General features: G+C 42.0%; 1 protein-coding gene across 2 annotated transcripts in view; it reads right to left on the bottom strand.

Moving 5' to 3' along the window:
* Positions 1–18,979, bottom strand: part of LOC115174914 (mitogen-activated protein kinase kinase kinase 7) — a 30,738-nt gene extending 11,759 nt beyond the window's left edge. The window contains exons 1-13 of one of the 2 annotated variants that reach the window (XM_029733932.1): positions 18,181–18,979; positions 17,281–17,391; positions 17,095–17,160; positions 16,831–16,876; positions 13,260–13,398; positions 12,474–12,598; positions 10,928–11,056; positions 10,290–10,420; positions 9,949–10,030; positions 9,694–9,818; positions 9,280–9,427; positions 6,196–6,276; positions 1,206–1,273 (exon numbers count right to left, since the gene is read on the bottom strand). In XM_029733932.1, the coding sequence (XP_029589792.1) occupies positions 1,206–1,273; positions 6,196–6,276; positions 9,280–9,427; positions 9,694–9,818; positions 9,949–10,030; positions 10,290–10,420; positions 10,928–11,056; positions 12,474–12,598; positions 13,260–13,398; positions 16,831–16,876; positions 17,095–17,160; positions 17,281–17,391; positions 18,181–18,267 (1,338 nt within the window). In that variant the 5' untranslated portion in view covers positions 18,268–18,979. The remainder of the gene's footprint in view (positions 1–1,205; positions 1,274–6,195; positions 6,277–9,279; positions 9,428–9,693; positions 9,819–9,948; positions 10,031–10,289; positions 10,421–10,927; positions 11,057–12,473; positions 12,599–13,259; positions 13,399–16,830; positions 16,877–17,094; positions 17,161–17,280; positions 17,392–18,180) is intronic. The other variant, XM_029733933.1, reaches the window with a different exon arrangement.
* Positions 18,980–19,399: the final 420 nt, after the last annotated feature.

Genomic DNA, 19,399 nt, shown 5'->3' with positions numbered 1-19,399 from the left:
TTACAAGCGCCATGGTTTATCAACAGCCATACAGGACCGCTATTGCTTTTGTCCACTGAGCACAAATCACCAGAACCTCAAGCAAAGTCAACAATTATTATAGCCGTCATCCCATGGCTTCAGACGGCAACAGAATCCCACATGGCAATCCTGAGCCTCTTTCAGTGGGGTGAAACAATGTATAGTTTGTCAAGTAAAGTGTGAAAAACAAAGTCTTAAGTCTGTCTGGGGTTATGTACACAATCCCGAAAAAGAGAAACATGTAAAAAAATAAAAAAAAGAGGAAAACACTCCGTCACACTACTGGGAATTCACGAGTTGATCTCCACAGATAACCTTATGCAAAAAGGTATCAGACAAGAACAATACAAATATAAATCAATACATGTCCAGAGTCTAGTTTCTCATTAAACTAAACAGGAATTTTGCTACTGCAAAAAAATGCACAGGGAGACAAGAGAATGTTCTTTCTACACCTGGAATATATTCATCTTCGCAATAGTGACATTCTCCATTACATCACTTAACTTTTCCGCCATTGGACACCATGTTTGATCGAGCATGCATCAAATCCTCCGAGGAAGCAAAACACGATCAGTTAAAATGCAATGCAATTCACAGAGGGAGAGAAAAGATACTATACCACCAAAAAGCTTTTGAGAAAGCTTTCATAACATGCATTTCCCCCTCTGTGAAAGGCTTATGTACGGTGTTACGCTAGTCAATCCAGGCCTTGTCCTACTGTAGAGCACCTTACCTGGCTGTCCTACTGTAGAGCATCAAACCTGGCTGTCCTACTGTAGAGCACCTTACCTGGCTGTCCTACTGTAGAGCATCAAACCTGGCTGTCCTACAGTAGAGCATCAAACCTGGCTGTCCTACTGTAGAGCACCAAACCTGGCTGTCCTACTGTAGAGCACCTTACCTGGCTGTCCTACTGTAGAGCATCTTACCTGGCTGTCCTACTGTAGAGCATCAAACCTGGCTGTCCTACTGTAGAGCATCAAACCTGGTTGTCCTACTGTAGAGCATCAAACCTGGTTGTCCTACTGTAGAGCATCAAACCTGGCTGTGCTACAGTAGAGCATCAAACCTGGCTGTCCTACTGTAGAATACCTCACCTGGCTGTCCTACTGTAGAATACCTCACCTGGCTGTCCTACTGTAGAGCATCTTACCTGGCTGTCCTACTGTAGAGCATCTTACCTGGCTGGACTCTGTGCCGACCCCAGGGAGGTCCTGTACAGATCTCCGTCTCTGCGCCTCACAGGTGGCTGTGGACAGGATGGAGAGATAGAGGAACCGTTAAAACCTAGAGACAGTTCCAGAGGGATTTGTCTGTCGTCTGTCCGCGTCTGCCTGAGGTCTGTGAAAAGTAGGGTATCCAAACCACAGAGCCACACAGAGACAGGACATTTGCACAGATTTAACCCCTGACTCCTTGGCCAGTCACATGTGCTCTGGCATGCCCATAGCATGACCATAGCACAGTAGTCATCCCCCTCAACCCCCACACTAACACGGCACAACACACACACACACACCTACCACATGAATAGCTAGGCCTCACTGTGTCACGTGTTTGTGCAGATCTGCTTGTTTGGGGGGGCTGTGAGTAAGGGATGCTGGTGATGGGTAACTAGGGTATTCTAGGGCTCATAGCACATTGCTGGGCCTCAGACAAGACAAGGCCAACGGACAGGTGGTCCTGTGCTGTACAGCACAATCAGGTCTGGCCCTGATCTGCACCCTGCCTCCACTCCATCCCCAGCCAAGGTAAACCTGAGGTTGGCTCTGACCTGCCTCCACTCCTTCATCCCCAGCCAAGGTAAACCTGAGGTTGGCTCTGACCTGCCTCCACTCCTTCATCCCCAGCCAAGGTAAACCTGAGGTTGGCTCTGACCTGCCTCCACTCCTTCATCCCCAGCCAAGGTAAACCTGAGGTTGGCTCTGACCTGCCTCCACTCCTTCATCCCCAGCCAAGGTAAACCTGAGGTTGGCTCTGACCTGCCTCCACTCCTTCATCCCCAGCCAAGGTAAACCTGAGGTTGGCTCTGACCTGCCTCCACTCCTTCATCCCCAGCCAAGGTAAACCTGAGGTTGGCTCTGACCTGCCTCCACTCCTTCATCCCCAGCCAAGGTAAATCTGAGGTTGGCTCTGACCTGTCTGGCATCGTCAGAATAACAGGTGAAATTCCAGCCATCTGGCAGTTAGAAGTATTATTAGTTCGATCTATGCTGGAGAATTATTAACAGTGTCTTCAGAGTTGGTTGTCTTCAGAGTCGGAATATCCAGCTGCTGGGAATTTTCTGGCGATGGGAGCACTGGAGGTCTTTTTAACCCTCCGCACACCCCTTGGCATCAATCCCAGACCCATACAACATTTGAACTACTGCAACAAGGGAAATATTATAGGTGGAAACCATTAAAAAACAATTTGGGACAATTGAAGTTGTTAGAAATGTAACTAAATACCCTCAACTGATTTTTTTTCTTTCTAAACTACAAAATTGTGAATGCATAACTTTTTACATGATATGGAAGCTAACATCTAAATCTACCTGGAATGTAGGTTTGCAAGACGTGGCACCACAGGGAAAATGGATGTAGGAAATTGCCCCTTCTATTTTATGGTAAAGTAGGTCTAAGCACTGGTCTAACCAATTTAACTTGACCTCTCTTATTGCACAAAACTCCGAAACAAATAGACACTACACACACGCACGCACACGCACACACACGCACACACACACACACACACACACACACACAATACACTGAATGTTGGATTGAGACAAATGCTCATTTGTCACTGCAGTAATTGTTGCTCTAGGCCTACACAGTGCCTTCAGAAATTATTCATAGCCATTCGACTTATCCCATATTTTGTTGTGTTACAGCCTGATTTCAAAATGGAAGTTAGAAAATGTATTGAAAATTAAACACAGAAATATCTAATTTACATAAGTATTCACACCCCTGAGTCACTATATGTAAGAATCACCTTTGGCAGTGATTACAGCAGAGAGTCTTTCTTGGTCTCTAGTTAAATTGTACAGTATTTGCACATTATTCTTTTTAAAAAATTATTCAAGCTCTGTCGAGTTGGTTGCTGATCATTCCATGAGTCATTTTCAAATCTTGCCATAGATTTCCGAGCCGATTTATGTTAAAACTAACTAGGCTTCTAAGGAACACTGAACGTCGTCTGTGCAAGCAATTCCAGTGTATATTTGGCCTTGTGTTTTAGGGTAGTGTCTTGCTGAAAGGTGAATTTGTCTCCCAGTGTCTGTTGGAAAGTAGACTGTACCAGGTTTTTCTCTTGGATTTTGCCTGTGCTTAGATCTATTCCGTTTCTTTTGATCTTAAAAAAACTCCTAAGTCAATGACAAGCATACAAATAACATGATGCAGCCACCACCATGCTTGAAAATATGAAGTGGATCTCAGTGATGTGTTGTTTTTGCTCCAAACATAACGCTTTGTGTTCAATACATAGTTACTTTCTTTGCCAAATGTTTTGCAGTTTTACTTAAGTGCCTTATTGCATACAGGATGCATGTTAGGAATATTTTGATTCTGTACAGGCTTCCTTCTTTTCACTCTGTCATTTAGGTTAGTATTGTGATGGAACTACAATTACATTTACATTACATTTTAGTCATTTAGCAGACGCTCTTATCCAGAGCGACTAACAGTAGTGAATGCATACATTTCATACATTTATTATTTTATTTTTTTCTCTTCGTACTTGGCCCCCCGTACGAAGAGACACACAGAGGGGGACAAGCTAACTCAGTAAAAGCATTTTGTGTAATGTTTTTATAGCGCACTAACACACATTTTCAAAAGCACTGTAATGATAATGGTAATATTTGGTTAGATATCTACAAAAACTGACTGTCATCACAGTTACTTATTAACTTTATATTTCAGAAATGAAACGCTAATAGTTCATTTAAACCGATAATTGTTGTGACTAAGCAATCGGAAGCCATCAACCATTCATTCTTCTTTTCTTTGGGAGTGGACATACACTAAGTGTACAAAACATTTTGGAACGCCTGCTCTTTCCATGACAGACTGACCAGGTCCCTTGCTTTTTTTCAATCTTTACTAACGACATGCCACTGGCTTTGAGTAAGGCCAGTGTGTCTATGTTGTTGATCCATCCTCAGTTCTCCCCTATCACAGTCATTAAACTGGAACTGTTTTAAAGTCACCATTGGCCTCATGGTGAAATCCCTTAGTTCAGTTAAAGGAGAGGACGGAAACCACTAGGAAGGACACCTGTAACTTTGTAGTGACTGGGGGTATTGATACACCATCCAAAGTGTAATTAACCATTTCACCATGCAGAAAAAGGGATATTCAATGTTTTTATTTTTACCCATCTACCAATATCCCTTCTTTGCGATGCATTGGAAAACCTCCCTGGTCTTTCTGGTTGAATCTGTGTTGGAAATTCACTGAGGGACATTACAGATATGTGGGGTACAAGGAAGAGGTAGTCATTCAAAAATCATGTTAAACACTATTGCACACAGAGTCTATGCAACTTGTGAGATTTTTACTCATTAACTTATTTAAGCTTGCCATAACAAAAGAGTTGAATACTTAGACATTTCAGCTTTTTATTTTTAATAAAATTAGTAAAAATGTCTAAAAACCTAATTCCACTTTGACATTATGGGTATTGTGTGTAGGCCAGTGACATAAAACCTCAATTTAATCCATTTTAAACTCAGGCTGTAACACAAAATGTGGAAAAGGTCAAGGGGCATGAATACTTTCTGAAGGCCCTGTAGATCAGAATAAGGTCCTGTTATTGTGTGATTGCTGTTTTGCATGTAAAAATAATATACTTTGCTGCTGCCAAGTATGTACAATATGGCAACAGAGGTGCTTGTGAGCATAGCCATTTGAAGTCACACCCTACTATGATAACACTGAATAGACATTTTAATTAGAATGCCAATCCAGCACTTCAAAAAACTTGAGTAATGCTTCATACTAATTAAACTACTAAATGGAGACTGGGTTCAAATGAACTGAAGAAATGAGTGACATCTAGGTGTGCCACATAGTGATAACAACCTTGTCATGCCTTTAACATCCCCTTACGTCAGCCCTCTCCTTTAGTCACTGATTAATGAACTACTCATTCAACATGTCTCTCGCAGCTCCTCCTTCCTAAATAGAAAGGCCTTTTTTGGTTTGAAATCCAGTGCTGCTGTCCCCATTTCCTTCATACTCATCTTGGGTGGTAATAATAGCAGTGACCCTCAATGTGAGGTAAATCAATCAAATCGACAAAGTTAATGGATGCAAAGAGAGAAAAAAAAAACATGTTGCCAAGCTTTTAACAGACGTCCTCTATGCATGAAAGACAAGGACAAGCTGAGAGAGGAGCTCAACTCCAGACAGAGCAAGCCAAGCCAACCGATTTACTCCCTGCATGCCTGCAGCAAAGCCAGAAGGACATCTGAGAAACAGACAGGGCCATGAGTTATGAATCTTATCACATTCATTTCACCCCCCCCCCCCCCCTTTCTGATGGCATGATGATAAAAATAACCTTAATCAACAGTCTATTCTATTGTTTTTGCACACCAGGCTAACAAGTTTGGATTCACCCATGAATCTGGATTAGATATGTTGATTAAAAGATGGATCTGTGTGAATTGAAACAGCTTGATCAGCATCTTGTGCCTGGAGGGTGAAACACAGATAAGACCACCACCATGTGTAACTCATGTCCCTCTTAACGTCTAACAAAACCACAAAAGACAGAGGAAAAAGAGAACTGTGTGTGTTACTCCAGGTTTATCATCATCCATAGCCTCAATACCGATTTGCATTGAGTCATCACTGGTGGTGAGTCAGGTTCCTAAGAGAGGAAATAATATCCCCTTACTTCAAATCAATTGTAAAGTGTCAAGGCAGAATATAAGAACTGCCTGCCAAATGGCACCCTATTCCATATTTAGTACTCTACTTTTGACCAGGGCCCATATAGGGAATAGGGTGACATTTGAGACGCATCAACTACAAGCAGCCCCTGTAGCCTGTGAGACCTGGAGTAACAGACACTAAAGGCCCAGCAGTGTCAGAGCACAGAGCAAACTGCTGATTCAGTTCAGCCAAGCCAGCTATACCCAGGGTACCAGGTAGCCTGGTGGTCCGCACTGGTACCTGTGACGACGATCTTGGGAATGTCCAGAATGGTGCCAAATGACGCCGTTTTACGGTGGCCTCGTTTATACTGGGGACGTGCTGCAACAAATACACACACACACACAGCTGGCGTACACATGCAGACAAAGAGAGGGCCCAGAGCTGGAGCATGTCAGACGCTGCTCTCTCCTCGCTCCCCTCTGGACTGTATTGACATGCACAGCACATACATGCACAATGCACAGGCAACATGCGTCCTGTCCTGAGGTTGGTTGGTTAGTTTGACAACACAGTGCTAGCGATGCTGCATAGGAAGTCTCAGCACAGACATGACAGGCATTTGGTTAACAAACAATTTGACTGTACCAATAGAATATGTATGATAAATGGAATTCAAATAAATTGCTCAAACCATATTGATGACACCGAATACTGTAATATATAGTAACCATTGAGGACCACTGAAGATAAACAGATGATAAAGCTAAATATATTACATTTTAAACTAATATTCATATGATATACCATGTACAGCATCAACAGAGGAAAGATCAGAATTGGGCTGCCTGTCTATAAACCTCAGCCTCAGATCTGTGTGAAGGAGGGGAGATGACTGGCACCAGTGCTGAGGGGCATATGGAGGAGCTTACATGAGGAGTGAGGCATCACCTCGGAAAGCAGATGAAATGCATCTTGACAGACAGGGAGACATGATTTACATTGAAGTCATTCTTATCCAAAGCGACTTACAGTACCAGTGAAAAGTTTGGACACACCTACTCATTCCAGGGTTTTTCTTTATTTGTACTATTTTCTACATTGCAGAATAATAGGGAAGACATCAAAATGATGAAATAACACATGGAATCATGTAGTAACCCCCCAAAAAAGAAGTGTTAAACAAATCAAAATATATTTTAGATTCTTCAAAGTAGCAGTGGTGGAAAAAGTACCCAACTATCATACTTGAGTAAAAGTAAAGATATCCTAATAGAAAATGACTAAAGTAAAAGTGGCCCAGTAAAATTCTACTTGAGTAAAAGTATAAAAGTATTTGGTTGAAAATACACTTAAGTATCAAAAGTAAAAAATAATTTCAAATTCCTTATATTAAGCAAACCAGACGGCACCATTTTGTTTTTTTAACTTCCGGAAAGCCAGGCACACTCCAACATTCAGACAATTTACAAACGAAGCATGTGTTCGGTTGATAAGTGCGTGAATTTTCCTGTCTTGCTAAGCATTCACGTAACAAGTACTTCTGTGTGTCAAGGAAGATGTATGGAGTAAAAAGTACAATATTTTCTTAAGGAATGTAGTCAAAAATATAAATAGTAAAGTAAAGATACCCCAAAAACAACTTAAGTAGCACTTTCAAGTATTTTTACCTAAGTACTTTACACCACTGCAAAGTAGCCACCCTTTGCCTTGATGACAGCTTTGAACTCTTGGCATTCTCTCAACCATGCTTTTCCAACAGTCTTGAAGGAGTTCCCACATTTGCTGAGCACTTGTTGGCTGCTTTTACTTCACTTTGCAGTCCAACTCATCCCAAACCATCTCAATTGGGTTGAGGTCAGGTAATTGTGGAGGCCAGGTCATCTGATGCAGCACTCCATCACTCTCCTTCTTGGTCAAATAGCACTTACACAGCCTGGAGGTGTGTTGGGTCGTTGTCCTGTTGAAAAACAAATGATAGTCCCACTAAGCCCAAACCAGATGGGATGGCGTATCGCTGCAGAATGCTGTGGTAGCCATGCTGATTAAGTGTGCCTTGAATTCTAAATAAATCAGTGACCGTGTCACCAGCAAAGCACCCCGCACCTCCTCCTCCATGCTTCCTGGTGGAAAACACACAAGAGATCATCCGTTCACCTACTCTGCGTCTCACAAAGACAAGGCAGTTGGAACCGAAAATCTCACATTTGAACTCATCAGAACAAAGGACAGATTTCCACCGGTCTAATGTCCATTGCTCGTGTTTCTTGGCCCAAGCAAGTTTCTTATTATTATTGGTGTCCTGTAGTAGTGGTTTCTTTGCAGAAATTCGATCATGAAGGCCTGATTCACACAGTCCCCTCTGAGAAGTTGATGCTGACATGTGTCTGCTACTTGAACTCTGTGAATCATTTATTTGTGTTGCAATCTGACGTGTTCTGCAGCAGAGCTTCTTCCATTCCTGTGGCGGTCCTCATGAGAGCCAGCTTCATCATAGCACTTGATGGTTTTTGTGACTGCACTTGAAGAAACTTGAAAAGTTCTTGAAATGTTCCAGATTGACTAACCTTCATGTCTTACAATAATGACGGACTGTCGTTTCTCTTTGCTTATTTGAGCAGTTCTTGCCATAATATGGACTTGGTCTTTTACTAAATAGGGCTATCTTCTGTATACCCACCCTACCTTGTCACAACACAACTGATAGGCTCAAATGCATTAAGGAAAGAAATTCCACAAATGAACTTCTAACAAGGCAAACCTGTTCATTGAAACGCATTACAGGTGACTACCTCATGATGCTGGTTGAGAGAATGCCAATAGTTTGCAAAGCTGTCATAAAGGCAAAGGGTGGCTACTTTGAAGAATTGCAAATATAAAATGTATTTTGATTTGTTTAACACTTTGTGGTTACCACATGATTCCATATGTGTTATTTCATAGTTGTGATGTCTTCACTATTATTCTACAATGTAGAAAATAGTAAAAATAAAGAAAAACCCTGGAATGAGTAGGTGTGTCCAAACCTTTGACTAGTACTGTACATGAGCAATTAGGGTTAAGTGCCTTGCTCAAGGTCACATTGACAGAGTAATTTTTTTCACTTTGTCGGCTCGGGGCTTAGAACCAGTAACCTTTTGGTTACTAGCCCAATGCTCTTAAGCGCTAGGCTACCTGCCAACCTGATAGTAGCTTTAATGGCGTAGGATGCCTTTATTGCTCTCTCTCGTACTGAAATAAAACTGACTTCATTAGCTGACGTAACATTACTTTAAGTATGAAGTGTATGCATCTCTTCTAGAAGTGTGTGATGTGTCAAATATGTAGTCCTATACTTGTATAATCCATTTTGGGGTGTGTGAAGGGTGTCGATTCTGACGTTACCTGTGGGAGCGAAAGGCACCCTGTGCTCCAGCTCTGACAGGTCTGCGCTCATTCTTTTGCTCTCTGAGGGCAGCAGACTGTGGGTTCGCTCCGACAGGCTCTCAACACTGCTCCCTCTGGACAGAGGCAGGCTCCACAATGGGTCTACCTGAGAGCAGACAAAACAGATACTGTTGGCCTACAGTAGATTTCACTACTTATTCAGTGTGGTCAAAAAGTCTCAATTACATTTTGTGCACTAATGATTATGTCAAAATGACCGTGATTACTTTCATATGATGCTTGTTTAAATCATTTTGTTCATATCCACACAAATGCAGCTAATTGCATTAATTTGTCTACCTTCTCTCAGCTAGACACCTGACAAAGTAAATTGCTCAGGTTTAATGATACCAGTACAGGTTGCTGCGTTACCTTTGGCCTGAACTGATGTGCAAACTGAGGTGTGATCTTGATGGTGTCGTTGCTCCCTGGAGAGTCCCCATGCTCCATGTTTGTGTCACTCTTGTTGCTGTTGCAAGTGTTATCAATATAGGAACCTGTAACACCCAACAGAGAGGTGGTGAGACGTGAGATATTTCCACATTACTTCCATGATGTTTTATGTAGGTAAAACTCTAATGCAGATAATAAAAGCTTCCACTACTTCAACGATATAGATGTAGCTACCTGTACTGGTGGCCGAGCTACTCTGTCCTTCATCTGAAGACTGGTACGGATATTGCAAGGGTTCATCAGATCCTGGGAAGCACTGGAAAAGAGAGGTTGACATAAAATGTAACAGCGACATTCCCAACACTGACCATCTGACCAGGCAAGCAGTCTGAGAACAGGACACCATGGTTAAGAGTCCTCCTTGCATCCAGGATCGGTGTCGGCATGGAATTCAAAAGAACACTGGAATGGACACTGGAGATCACTTGTCTGCAGGACAGCCATCTTGGTAAGGCATTCAATTTAATTTAATGCATCTCTATAAGTATGAGTGTTTGTGTGTAGGAGGGCCTTACTCGCATAAGATGGGTCATGATCTTGACTATCTCCTCCATGGAGGGTCTCTGGGAGGGGTCTTTAGACCAGCAGCGGGTCATCAGGCTCTCAATGGGTTTGGGTAGGCTCTTGATGAGCGGTGGCCGGGTGCCTGGACATTATCAATACAAACAGAAAGGTAAGACGCACTACGTCAACATTTATCACTATGAATCCAAACACAATCACAGTAAAATGGATGGAGAGGTCAATGGTATTACAAACGCAATCTTTTAAAAATGTAATCAAGTTCCAGAAAGTTCATTTCAGTACAAGTAAACACTTCTAATCTAATGCAAATGAAAGCCCCTGCTGTGGTGGCACCGCTAATTTGTCGGAATGACAGACGCAGTAGTGTCGTGTCCCCAGGTGTGCTCCTGTTCTCAGACAGTCAGTGTTCCGTTTGTGCTCCATCACTCTACTGTGCGACGGAGGGAACAGCAGGGAGCGCTATACAGGTGAGTCTGTCTTTTAATTGCGCTTCCCCGTCAGCCTCGTAACTCATTTAATCTGACAGCAGGTCTCACTGGGCAGCCGGCTCTGAGACGCCAGGGTGATTGACATGTCAGCACAAAGATTAACTCATTCAGCTCCCCCACCTACTTCCTCTTAGACTCACCGTTATGCACAGCCCACATGATGCGGAAGGCCGGCCCTCCAATCTCGTCAAAGGGCTTCCTGCGTGTGATCACCTCCCAGAGAATGATGCCCCAGCTGAACACATCACACTTCTCACTGTAATTGCTGCCTGAAAGCACATAGCAGAGAAACAGCTCCACTCAGGGCCTTTCAGATTGCTCTGATGAAAAGTAAGTCTCAAAAAAGCACAGTTAATATGTGTGAGGAGTGTTGGGGAGAAGGGGGATGTGCTTGGGAAAGCACAGGAGCATCCATCTGGTCTGCGCACCTTAAGAACATATGTGTGATGAAAATAAGGAGGCAATTTTAGTCCAGGGCCACTCCAGAGATGCTTAATTACTGTGGCTATGTTGTGGAATTAAACTACTCTTCACACAGGCGTTTGGGTTGTGTCCCAAATGGCACGCTATTCCCTATTTAGCGCACTTCTTTTGACCAGGGCCCATTATGCACTATATAAGGCATAGGGTGTCATTTGGGACTCAGATTTAAAGTTGCTTTGCTGCCGAGGCCTTTTTTTAATAACATTTCTCCCCGTGATGCAAATTAGCTTTACGGAGGTCATTCTGGGGGCAAATGTGAGCTGTTTAAATTGCATGGAAATCATGTTACTCCCTTTAACAAGATAATGACTTTTCATGTTACTCCCTTTAACAAGATAATGACTATTCATGTTACTCCCTTTAACAAGATAATGACTATTCATGTTACTCCCTTTAACAAGATAATTACTATTTCCTTAGCGTTTCCTCCTGACCCCCTTGACAAGAGGCTGCCTCAATGTGTTTTGTAAAACAAAGTACATTAGGCCAGGGATTCCCAAACTCGGTCCTGGGGCCCCTCCTGGGTGCATGTATAGTTGTTTTGCTCCTAGCACTTCACAGCTGATTCAAATAATCAAAGCTTGATGATGAGTTGGTTATTTGAATAGTGCTAGGACAAAAAACTAAATGTGAACCCAGGGGGGCCCCCAGGACCGAGTTTGGGAAATCCTGCATTAAACTACCGGCTGACAGCATAGACTAAAATGCTACATTCTCCTTGGGATGAAACCGAAACCGTCTCTGCAATATGCTGCATCTGTCCCTCAATTCAACTTCTAAATGTCTGTGTGTACAACCACAATAATTATAATAATAATACCACCTAAGATATGAATGAATGTAAATTAACAGAATGCTAACAAGAGTTAGATTAGTCAGGCTTTGAGAAATGGTGGAGTCTACGTGTTTGGGGTGACTTCCAATGATCATGTAAGTGATAAAGCCAAAGTGGTGCACCATTACAATTAACAATCACTTCCACCACTAGACATAAGCCCTACTGTATAAACACTGCTCTCAACAGTAGCACCACATAACCAAACACTGACAATCAATGCACTCTAGATAAACACATTTATGAAAGGCTACACTTGTTTAGATACCCTTGTTCTTAAAGAGTCCGTCCAATTTGCGCTTTCTAAGACAGATGGGACAGGCATCCCTTGGCGTGTTTCAAACATTTGCCATGCTGTTCATACATGCCTTCAAACACCTCTGGGGCCATCCAAGCAGCACTTCCTTTGTTGTTGGTCATGTGGGTCTGAATGTCACACGCTGTCCCAAAGTCACATATCTTCAGCACGGTGCCACCAGCAACCAGGAGCAGGCTGAAACAAACAAGTAAACAAAGATCCACTCAAATGAGTGACGTGTGAGACTACGTAAGGGTAACTACTAAAGGCTGCTGTGGTCTAACTGGGTTACAAACACATAATAAATCCACTTTAGCTTCAAAGCAAACATTTCTAATCATTAAAAAAACATGAAAAAAGGGAATACAGCTAGTCAGATTATTTTTATGCATACAAAGGAAAGTCAGATCCCTTACAGCAAATAACTTTACAACCACAAAGTCTGGCAACACCCGCTGTGTCACACAAAGAGCGTGAAGGTTAGGTTCCAGTCTTTTCCGTCAGAGCCAAATATATAACCTCTGGAGCCGATACAGCTACTCTAAGCATTTCAGTCAGAGGCACACTATGAAAACACTAAGGCCTTACTACTGAAGCCAGATCTAACAGAAATGGAACAAAAACATAAGCAAAATACTTTTATATGCAGGCGACTGGAGCCCGTCCGTTGACTATGCTCATTAAAAATATATATAAACAAAACTATGGTCTTTTGGTTAATAAAGTCAGATACAAATATTCTGACACTATTGCATAATATATCACACACATCTATTAAATGTCACATTGAGTGGGGGAACAAGGCACTTTATTGGCAGTGAAACAAGAGAGGGGGAGGTGGTGAGGAGGAGCATACTTGGGTGGCTTGAGGTCCCTGTGAATGAGAGCCTTTGGTTTCATGCCATGGAGATAGGCGACCCCTTGGGAACACTGAAAACACCAGCTCATGGCATGGGAAGCAGTGTAATAGGGGAGGGGTTCAGCACCATGCAGCACTGTGGACAGAGAACACAGTCACTACCACAGACACCTCAAAATAAACACAAAACACACCTGCATGCACACACGCACACTTCCATAGCCTTAAAAAGTCCACAAGTGCAAACACACTTTCACATACACCATGTTTTACTATCCTTGTGGGAACATAAAATGAATTGCCTTTCAACATTTTATTTTCCATAACTCTAATCCCTAAGCCTAAAATAGCCTTTGTCCTTGTGGGGACCTGGGAAATGTCCCCACCAGGGAGAACTTTCCTTGTTTACCACTAATATGCGCGCACAGACAGACAGACAGACAGACAGACAGACAGAGAGAGAGAGAATACCTTCAAAGTTATAGTTTCAAGCATTCAACAAAGTTGTGACGACCACAACTAAGAACACCAACTTTAAATAACTTTGACAGATTCAGAGGTAGAAAAGTATACAAGGGGGTAAAGTGCTTGTACAGGTAAGAGTCAGACCTGGGTTCGAATACTATTTTGAATACCTCAATTACTTTCACATGCATTCAAAGTAAGTATTAGGATTTTATTTTTATTTATTAAAGACAAGTAGTTCAATATTTTAATGTATATATTTGAAAATAGTCAAAAACACTGCCTCAAATTCACTCCAATGCATTTAACCGAGGTAGTTTTTAAAAGTATATTAAAATACCAGACACTCAAATACACATGTATTTGAACCCCTTTCTGGTAAGGGATCCATGAACACTTCCTAACTCTGCAATACTATATAACAGGTCATTGTGAAAGGACTGACCAATTTAAGGAATCATGGCAATAGTGAGCCTAATAACCCTTTATACTCGTGGGAATTGGCCTATATGGATGAGGCCAAATTGAAATGGAACAGTTAGGAGATAAGAGATACTATTAGACCAAGGTGAAGACAACAGTTAACATCACACAAGACTGAGTCAAAACATTGCACTGCTGATTTTATGTGCATTTTACATTTACTGTACTTTTCGCCATATTTGTTGATAACGAAATCTGAAAATACTCTGGATACATTCCAAAAACAGTCCATTATAACATCGCAATCTGGGTCAGGTGGGCATGATTTGAAAGCTTGTTCTATTGCCAACATGACTAGCTAAGTTCTAAAATACGATCTTAGTGGTAAGCCTTCACAGGGCAATTCAGAGTAACAGATCATAGAAATGAGTCATGAGGGCATTCAGGTGTGTGTGCCGTGGCAAATTTTCTTCACAATAAACAAATATAGGCTCATTCTGTTCAGAACAACCCAGGATATGACAACATGTCATCGTGTAACTGTACATCAAATATAGTGATCCTAAATGTTGACACTGTATATGACATGAGTCATGATGTGCACATTTGGACTCAAGGGTGTTTGGCTTGCTTGTATGACATCAAAACGGTATTTATTATAATCCTCAACATCACATCGTTCAAATTACATCAAGTCATCTTAATTTACAGAATTTCCCTCACTCAGACAAGAAAATTGCCCAAATACCGGGAGGGATGGGGGCAACTTGTTGTCGCGAGCTATGCTCGAGTTCAGAACGGCTGTCATTCAAAACCCATATAACACTGTGAAGCGCAGAGCCTGAGCTCTACCGTAACTTATAGCATGTCACTGTACAGCCACTACGCTCCAATTTAGGCCCCAAATCTGCAATTTTCTACCTGTATACGGGTAGGAGTGTAAAGGATTAATAAGAGCATAGTTTGCATTTGGGTATTGGAGTTATTGACGTTGATTGCAATATTTCCACTTGTTTGACATGGCATGCAGTTACACAAATTTACAAGCCATGTCAATGTGTGTGGTAGAGATGTAGGTCGGCTTGGGCGGTATACCGTATACCAGGGCATTTGGAAATAGCCACAGGATGGTTTTTCATTTCTTTGAAGCTTTAAAAAAAAAAAAAAAAAAAAGTGTATATACTTGATTGCACATGTTTCCTGATGAAGCTTACCGATAGTCTCCAGCCACATTGTTTTGTTTACAAGCACACAACAAATAGAGACTGGACACTTTAGTCACTCACTCATTGTTGTGCAGCATGCGCCAGGTGATCTAGTTACAATATGGAATTCAAACGAAATGTTTGCCAGCTAGATATCTTATAACTATTAAGTTAACCCTCTAAAATGTGCTAGCTAAGTGGTTAGCTTCTTGAAAATCAAGCTTCTTGGTAACATCAGAGAATCCCCTCCTGGATCAAGAGCCTTGTTAACCAATATTGTTTTTTAATGCGTGCAGCATTTTTTTTATATTTACTTGTATAACTTATAGCTGGGATGTCTGTCCTGCAAATAGTTTGTCAAATACTGTATAAAATGTTTGCATGTGCTCGTTAGCATTCAGTTAGCATTCGCTATAAGGTTTTAAATGTACGCTACATGCCCAAAAGAATGTGGATACCTGCTTGTCGAACATCTCATTCCAAAATCATGTTCATGAATATGGAGTCGGTCCTCCCCTTTGCTGCTATAACAGCCTCTACTCTTCTGTGAAGTCTTTCCACTAGATTTTGGAACATTGCAGTGGGGACTTGCTTCCATTCAGCCACAAGAGCATTATTGAGGTCGGCACTGTTGTTGGGTGATTAGGCCTGGATCGCATTCAGCATTACAATTCATCCCAAAGGTGTTTGATGGGGTTGAGGTCAGGGCTCTGTGCAGGCCAGTAAAGTTCTTCCACACAAATCTTGACAAACCAGTTCTGTATTGATCTCGCTTTGTGCACAGGGGCATTGTCATGCCTCCAGCAAACTTTACAGTTGGCACTATGCATTGGGGTAGGCTACGCGCTACCTGCCTCCAGCAAACTGGACGTTTCCACTTCACAATAACATCACTTACAGTTGACCGGGGCAGCTCTAGCTGGGCAGAAATTTGACAAACTGACTTGTTGGAAAGGTGGCATCCTATTTTGGCATTTGGCTGTCCCATTCTGTGAGCTTATGTGGCCTATCACTTCGTGACTGAGCCGTTGTTGCTATTAGACGTTTCCACTTCACAATAACATCCGGGGCAGCTCTAGCTGGGCAGAAATTTGACAAACTGACTTGTTGGAAAGGTGGCATCCTATGACAAAGCCACGTTGAAAGTCACTGAGCTCTTCAGTATGGGCCATTCTACTGCCAATGTTTCCCTATGGAGACTGCATGGCTGTGTGCTCGAATTTATATATCTCTCTGCAACCGGTGTGGCTGAAATAGCCAAATCCACTAATTTGGGGTGTCAACATACTTTTGTATATACAGTGTACTTATTAGCATTGCTAACCTTCAGATTACAGACTCAGTGGGGTTTGAATATAGCGCCCCTTGTGTTCATATCCTAGGATGGCACAAGGTCAGTATGAAGGTATGACAATCTGGATCTGGATACTGCCCAAGCCTAGTAGTAGGCTTGCCTACATTGTCCAGGGACTCACCATTGTACAGAGACCCCCCTTCAGCATATTCCATCACCAGGCAGACCTAGATCGGTCAATTTGTGCCGTCAAAAAGAAAATTTAAAAAAAGGTAGTTATTAGGGTATACAGTATCCCACGATGTTCTGGTCATTTGTCTACCTTGCTATTGGTGTTTCTACAATAAATCAGTAACAACCCACTGTTCCAAGGTATTTACAACTGGCAAAAACCATAGGCTATAACAACACACTGAAATATCAGTGTGTTAAAAAGCTGACTTACCGGAATATTGCATGAGCCATACAACTTCACAATGTTGGGGTGATTCACACGTGAAAGCTGTCGCAGCTTGGGAGGGGAGAGGAGGAGGGAAGAGAATCAAGAGGGATCTCTTTGGGTTGTAATAAACTGCCCTGCCATAACTTTACAGGATATCTCTATTAGTATCCCAGTACAATGTGACAATACCTCAACTATGAATGCTTTCCTTTCAGATTCACTCTCAATTGTCTTGATTGCGACGTCTTTGCCTTTCCATTTGGCCTTGCAGACAACACCAAATGCACCTCTCCCCACGACCTGAAAGATAACAGGTAGACGACATAAGCCAAGTGTGTTGGATGCAATGTTATTCGTCCTTTATTATCATGACCCTACTAATGCCACTTTCCATCTGGGTGTTGTGGGAGTTAGACAAGCTAACACCGTTGTTATTTGTTGTGGACAAGTTCCATTACACAATCCAGCATATCAATCAAACTCCTGTGTGCAGACAGTCAACGTCAGCTGATCTGATGGAGGGGTCTGATGTGTGGGGCCCACCTGTCGGGAACTGCAGCTAGTTAGCTAGCTACAATCAAAACAATAACTGCCAAATAGATTTGGAGCATAGCTAACTGACCATTCTCCATAACGTCTATGGCAAAATAATTGATGAATGGCATAGCTATTAGTGAGATAGTTATGGTAACTTTTAATTCCCAGGCCTTTTCAAAACTATAATACACAAAACATTCAATGCATGGTCCAACACACTGATTTACCGGATTATTGCATGAGCCATACAACTTCACAATGTTGGGGTGATTCAAACCCAACATTACACCCCATGTTGGGGTGATTCACACCTAGCCAGCAAAGCTGTGTTTGTTGACTAGCTAGCTTGCTAGCTCAGTCCCACATTGCCAGCTGGTAGCTGAGCTAGCTAGACAGCTAGTAAGGCAGTTTGCAAACGTTAGCTAAAAAGTCGATTAACAATGGTAGAGCTAGCAACCATGACAATTGCGATATCACGCACTGTAGCAACTTCTGCATCATAGGATCCCTCACCTTCCAATCAAATGTTGAGATAGCTAACTTGTTACTTACCTCTTCAACTTCAATATCCACATAATCTATTTCTTCAAATGGATATCCAGGGGGAGTTTCGATCATATCGGCGGATGGCAGAGACATTGCTAACTGGCTAACTAGTTATTCATTAAAACCAAAATGTAAAAATAATAATATGCAAGACACGCGTACACGAAGGAAAATAATTTTACATGACACAACTTGCCAAGACACTGGCGGACCTAAAACGGAAATAAAAGTAGTTTAAAAACTGGAACTCGCAAGCTGTGTTTACTGGCTAGCTAGCTCAGTGCAACATAGCCAACTGGTAGCTGAGCTAGCTAGACAGCTATTAAGGTAGTTTGCTAATGTTAGCTAAAAAGTCGATTAACAATGGCTAGCAGTAGCCACAATTTGAAAACAGCAACTTGCAATTGCCATATCAGGGACGTCAACGACGTTGGTTGACAAAAGTAAATCAGCAAGTTAGCTAGCTGGCGAGCAAGCTATATCTGACACTTTGGGAGTCACTTGACTAGGCCGATTGCTGGCCTGATCACGCCAGTCCTTCGCCGCCGTAGACTGTGCACCACCGGCGTAGTGGCTCGAGACATGGGGTGATTGATTTCATCAGCATTTAAAACTCAAACAATCAACAAAAAAAGTGTCCACCGTTTTTCCCTGCGTTTTTCTAAACACCTGACTCGCGTACATAACTTTATAATTACGACTTTGCTTCCATTATATACGACTTTTGTTTTATTCCGCAGTTGTTACAGGCAGCAGCTCCAGAAATGGTGTGCTCCCCTGAATTCTGCCCCACCAGCTTTGTGTCCCGAATGGCATGCAGATGCAACTTTGTAAATAGAGACGCTATAATAAAAAGGATGCAATGTTATTGTTAACTTTATTACAATAAATGCATGCATATGTATGTCCCTATAAGTAACGTTATTGGCCTCTTAATTGTCAATAGTATATGTAGCCTACAGTGTAAAGTACTTGAGGTATCTGTACTTTACTTTTTATATTTTTGACAACTTTTACTATTACTTCACTACACAATGTACGTTTTACTCCATACATTTTCCCTGACACCCAAAAGTAGTCTACTCGTTTCATTTTAAATGCTTAGCAGGACAGGAGGTTGGTCTAATTTACGCACTTATCAAGAGAACATCCCTATCATCACTACTGCCTCTAATCTGGTAGACTCACTGAACACAAATGCTGAAGTGTGACCCTGGCTATCAAT

Source organism: Salmo trutta, chromosome 35 (genome assembly GCF_901001165.1).
Source record: "Salmo trutta chromosome 35, fSalTru1.1, whole genome shotgun sequence".
Classification (NCBI taxonomy): Eukaryota; Metazoa; Chordata; class Actinopteri; order Salmoniformes; family Salmonidae; genus Salmo; species Salmo trutta.
This window is presented reverse-complemented; position numbering and strand designations above follow the sequence as displayed.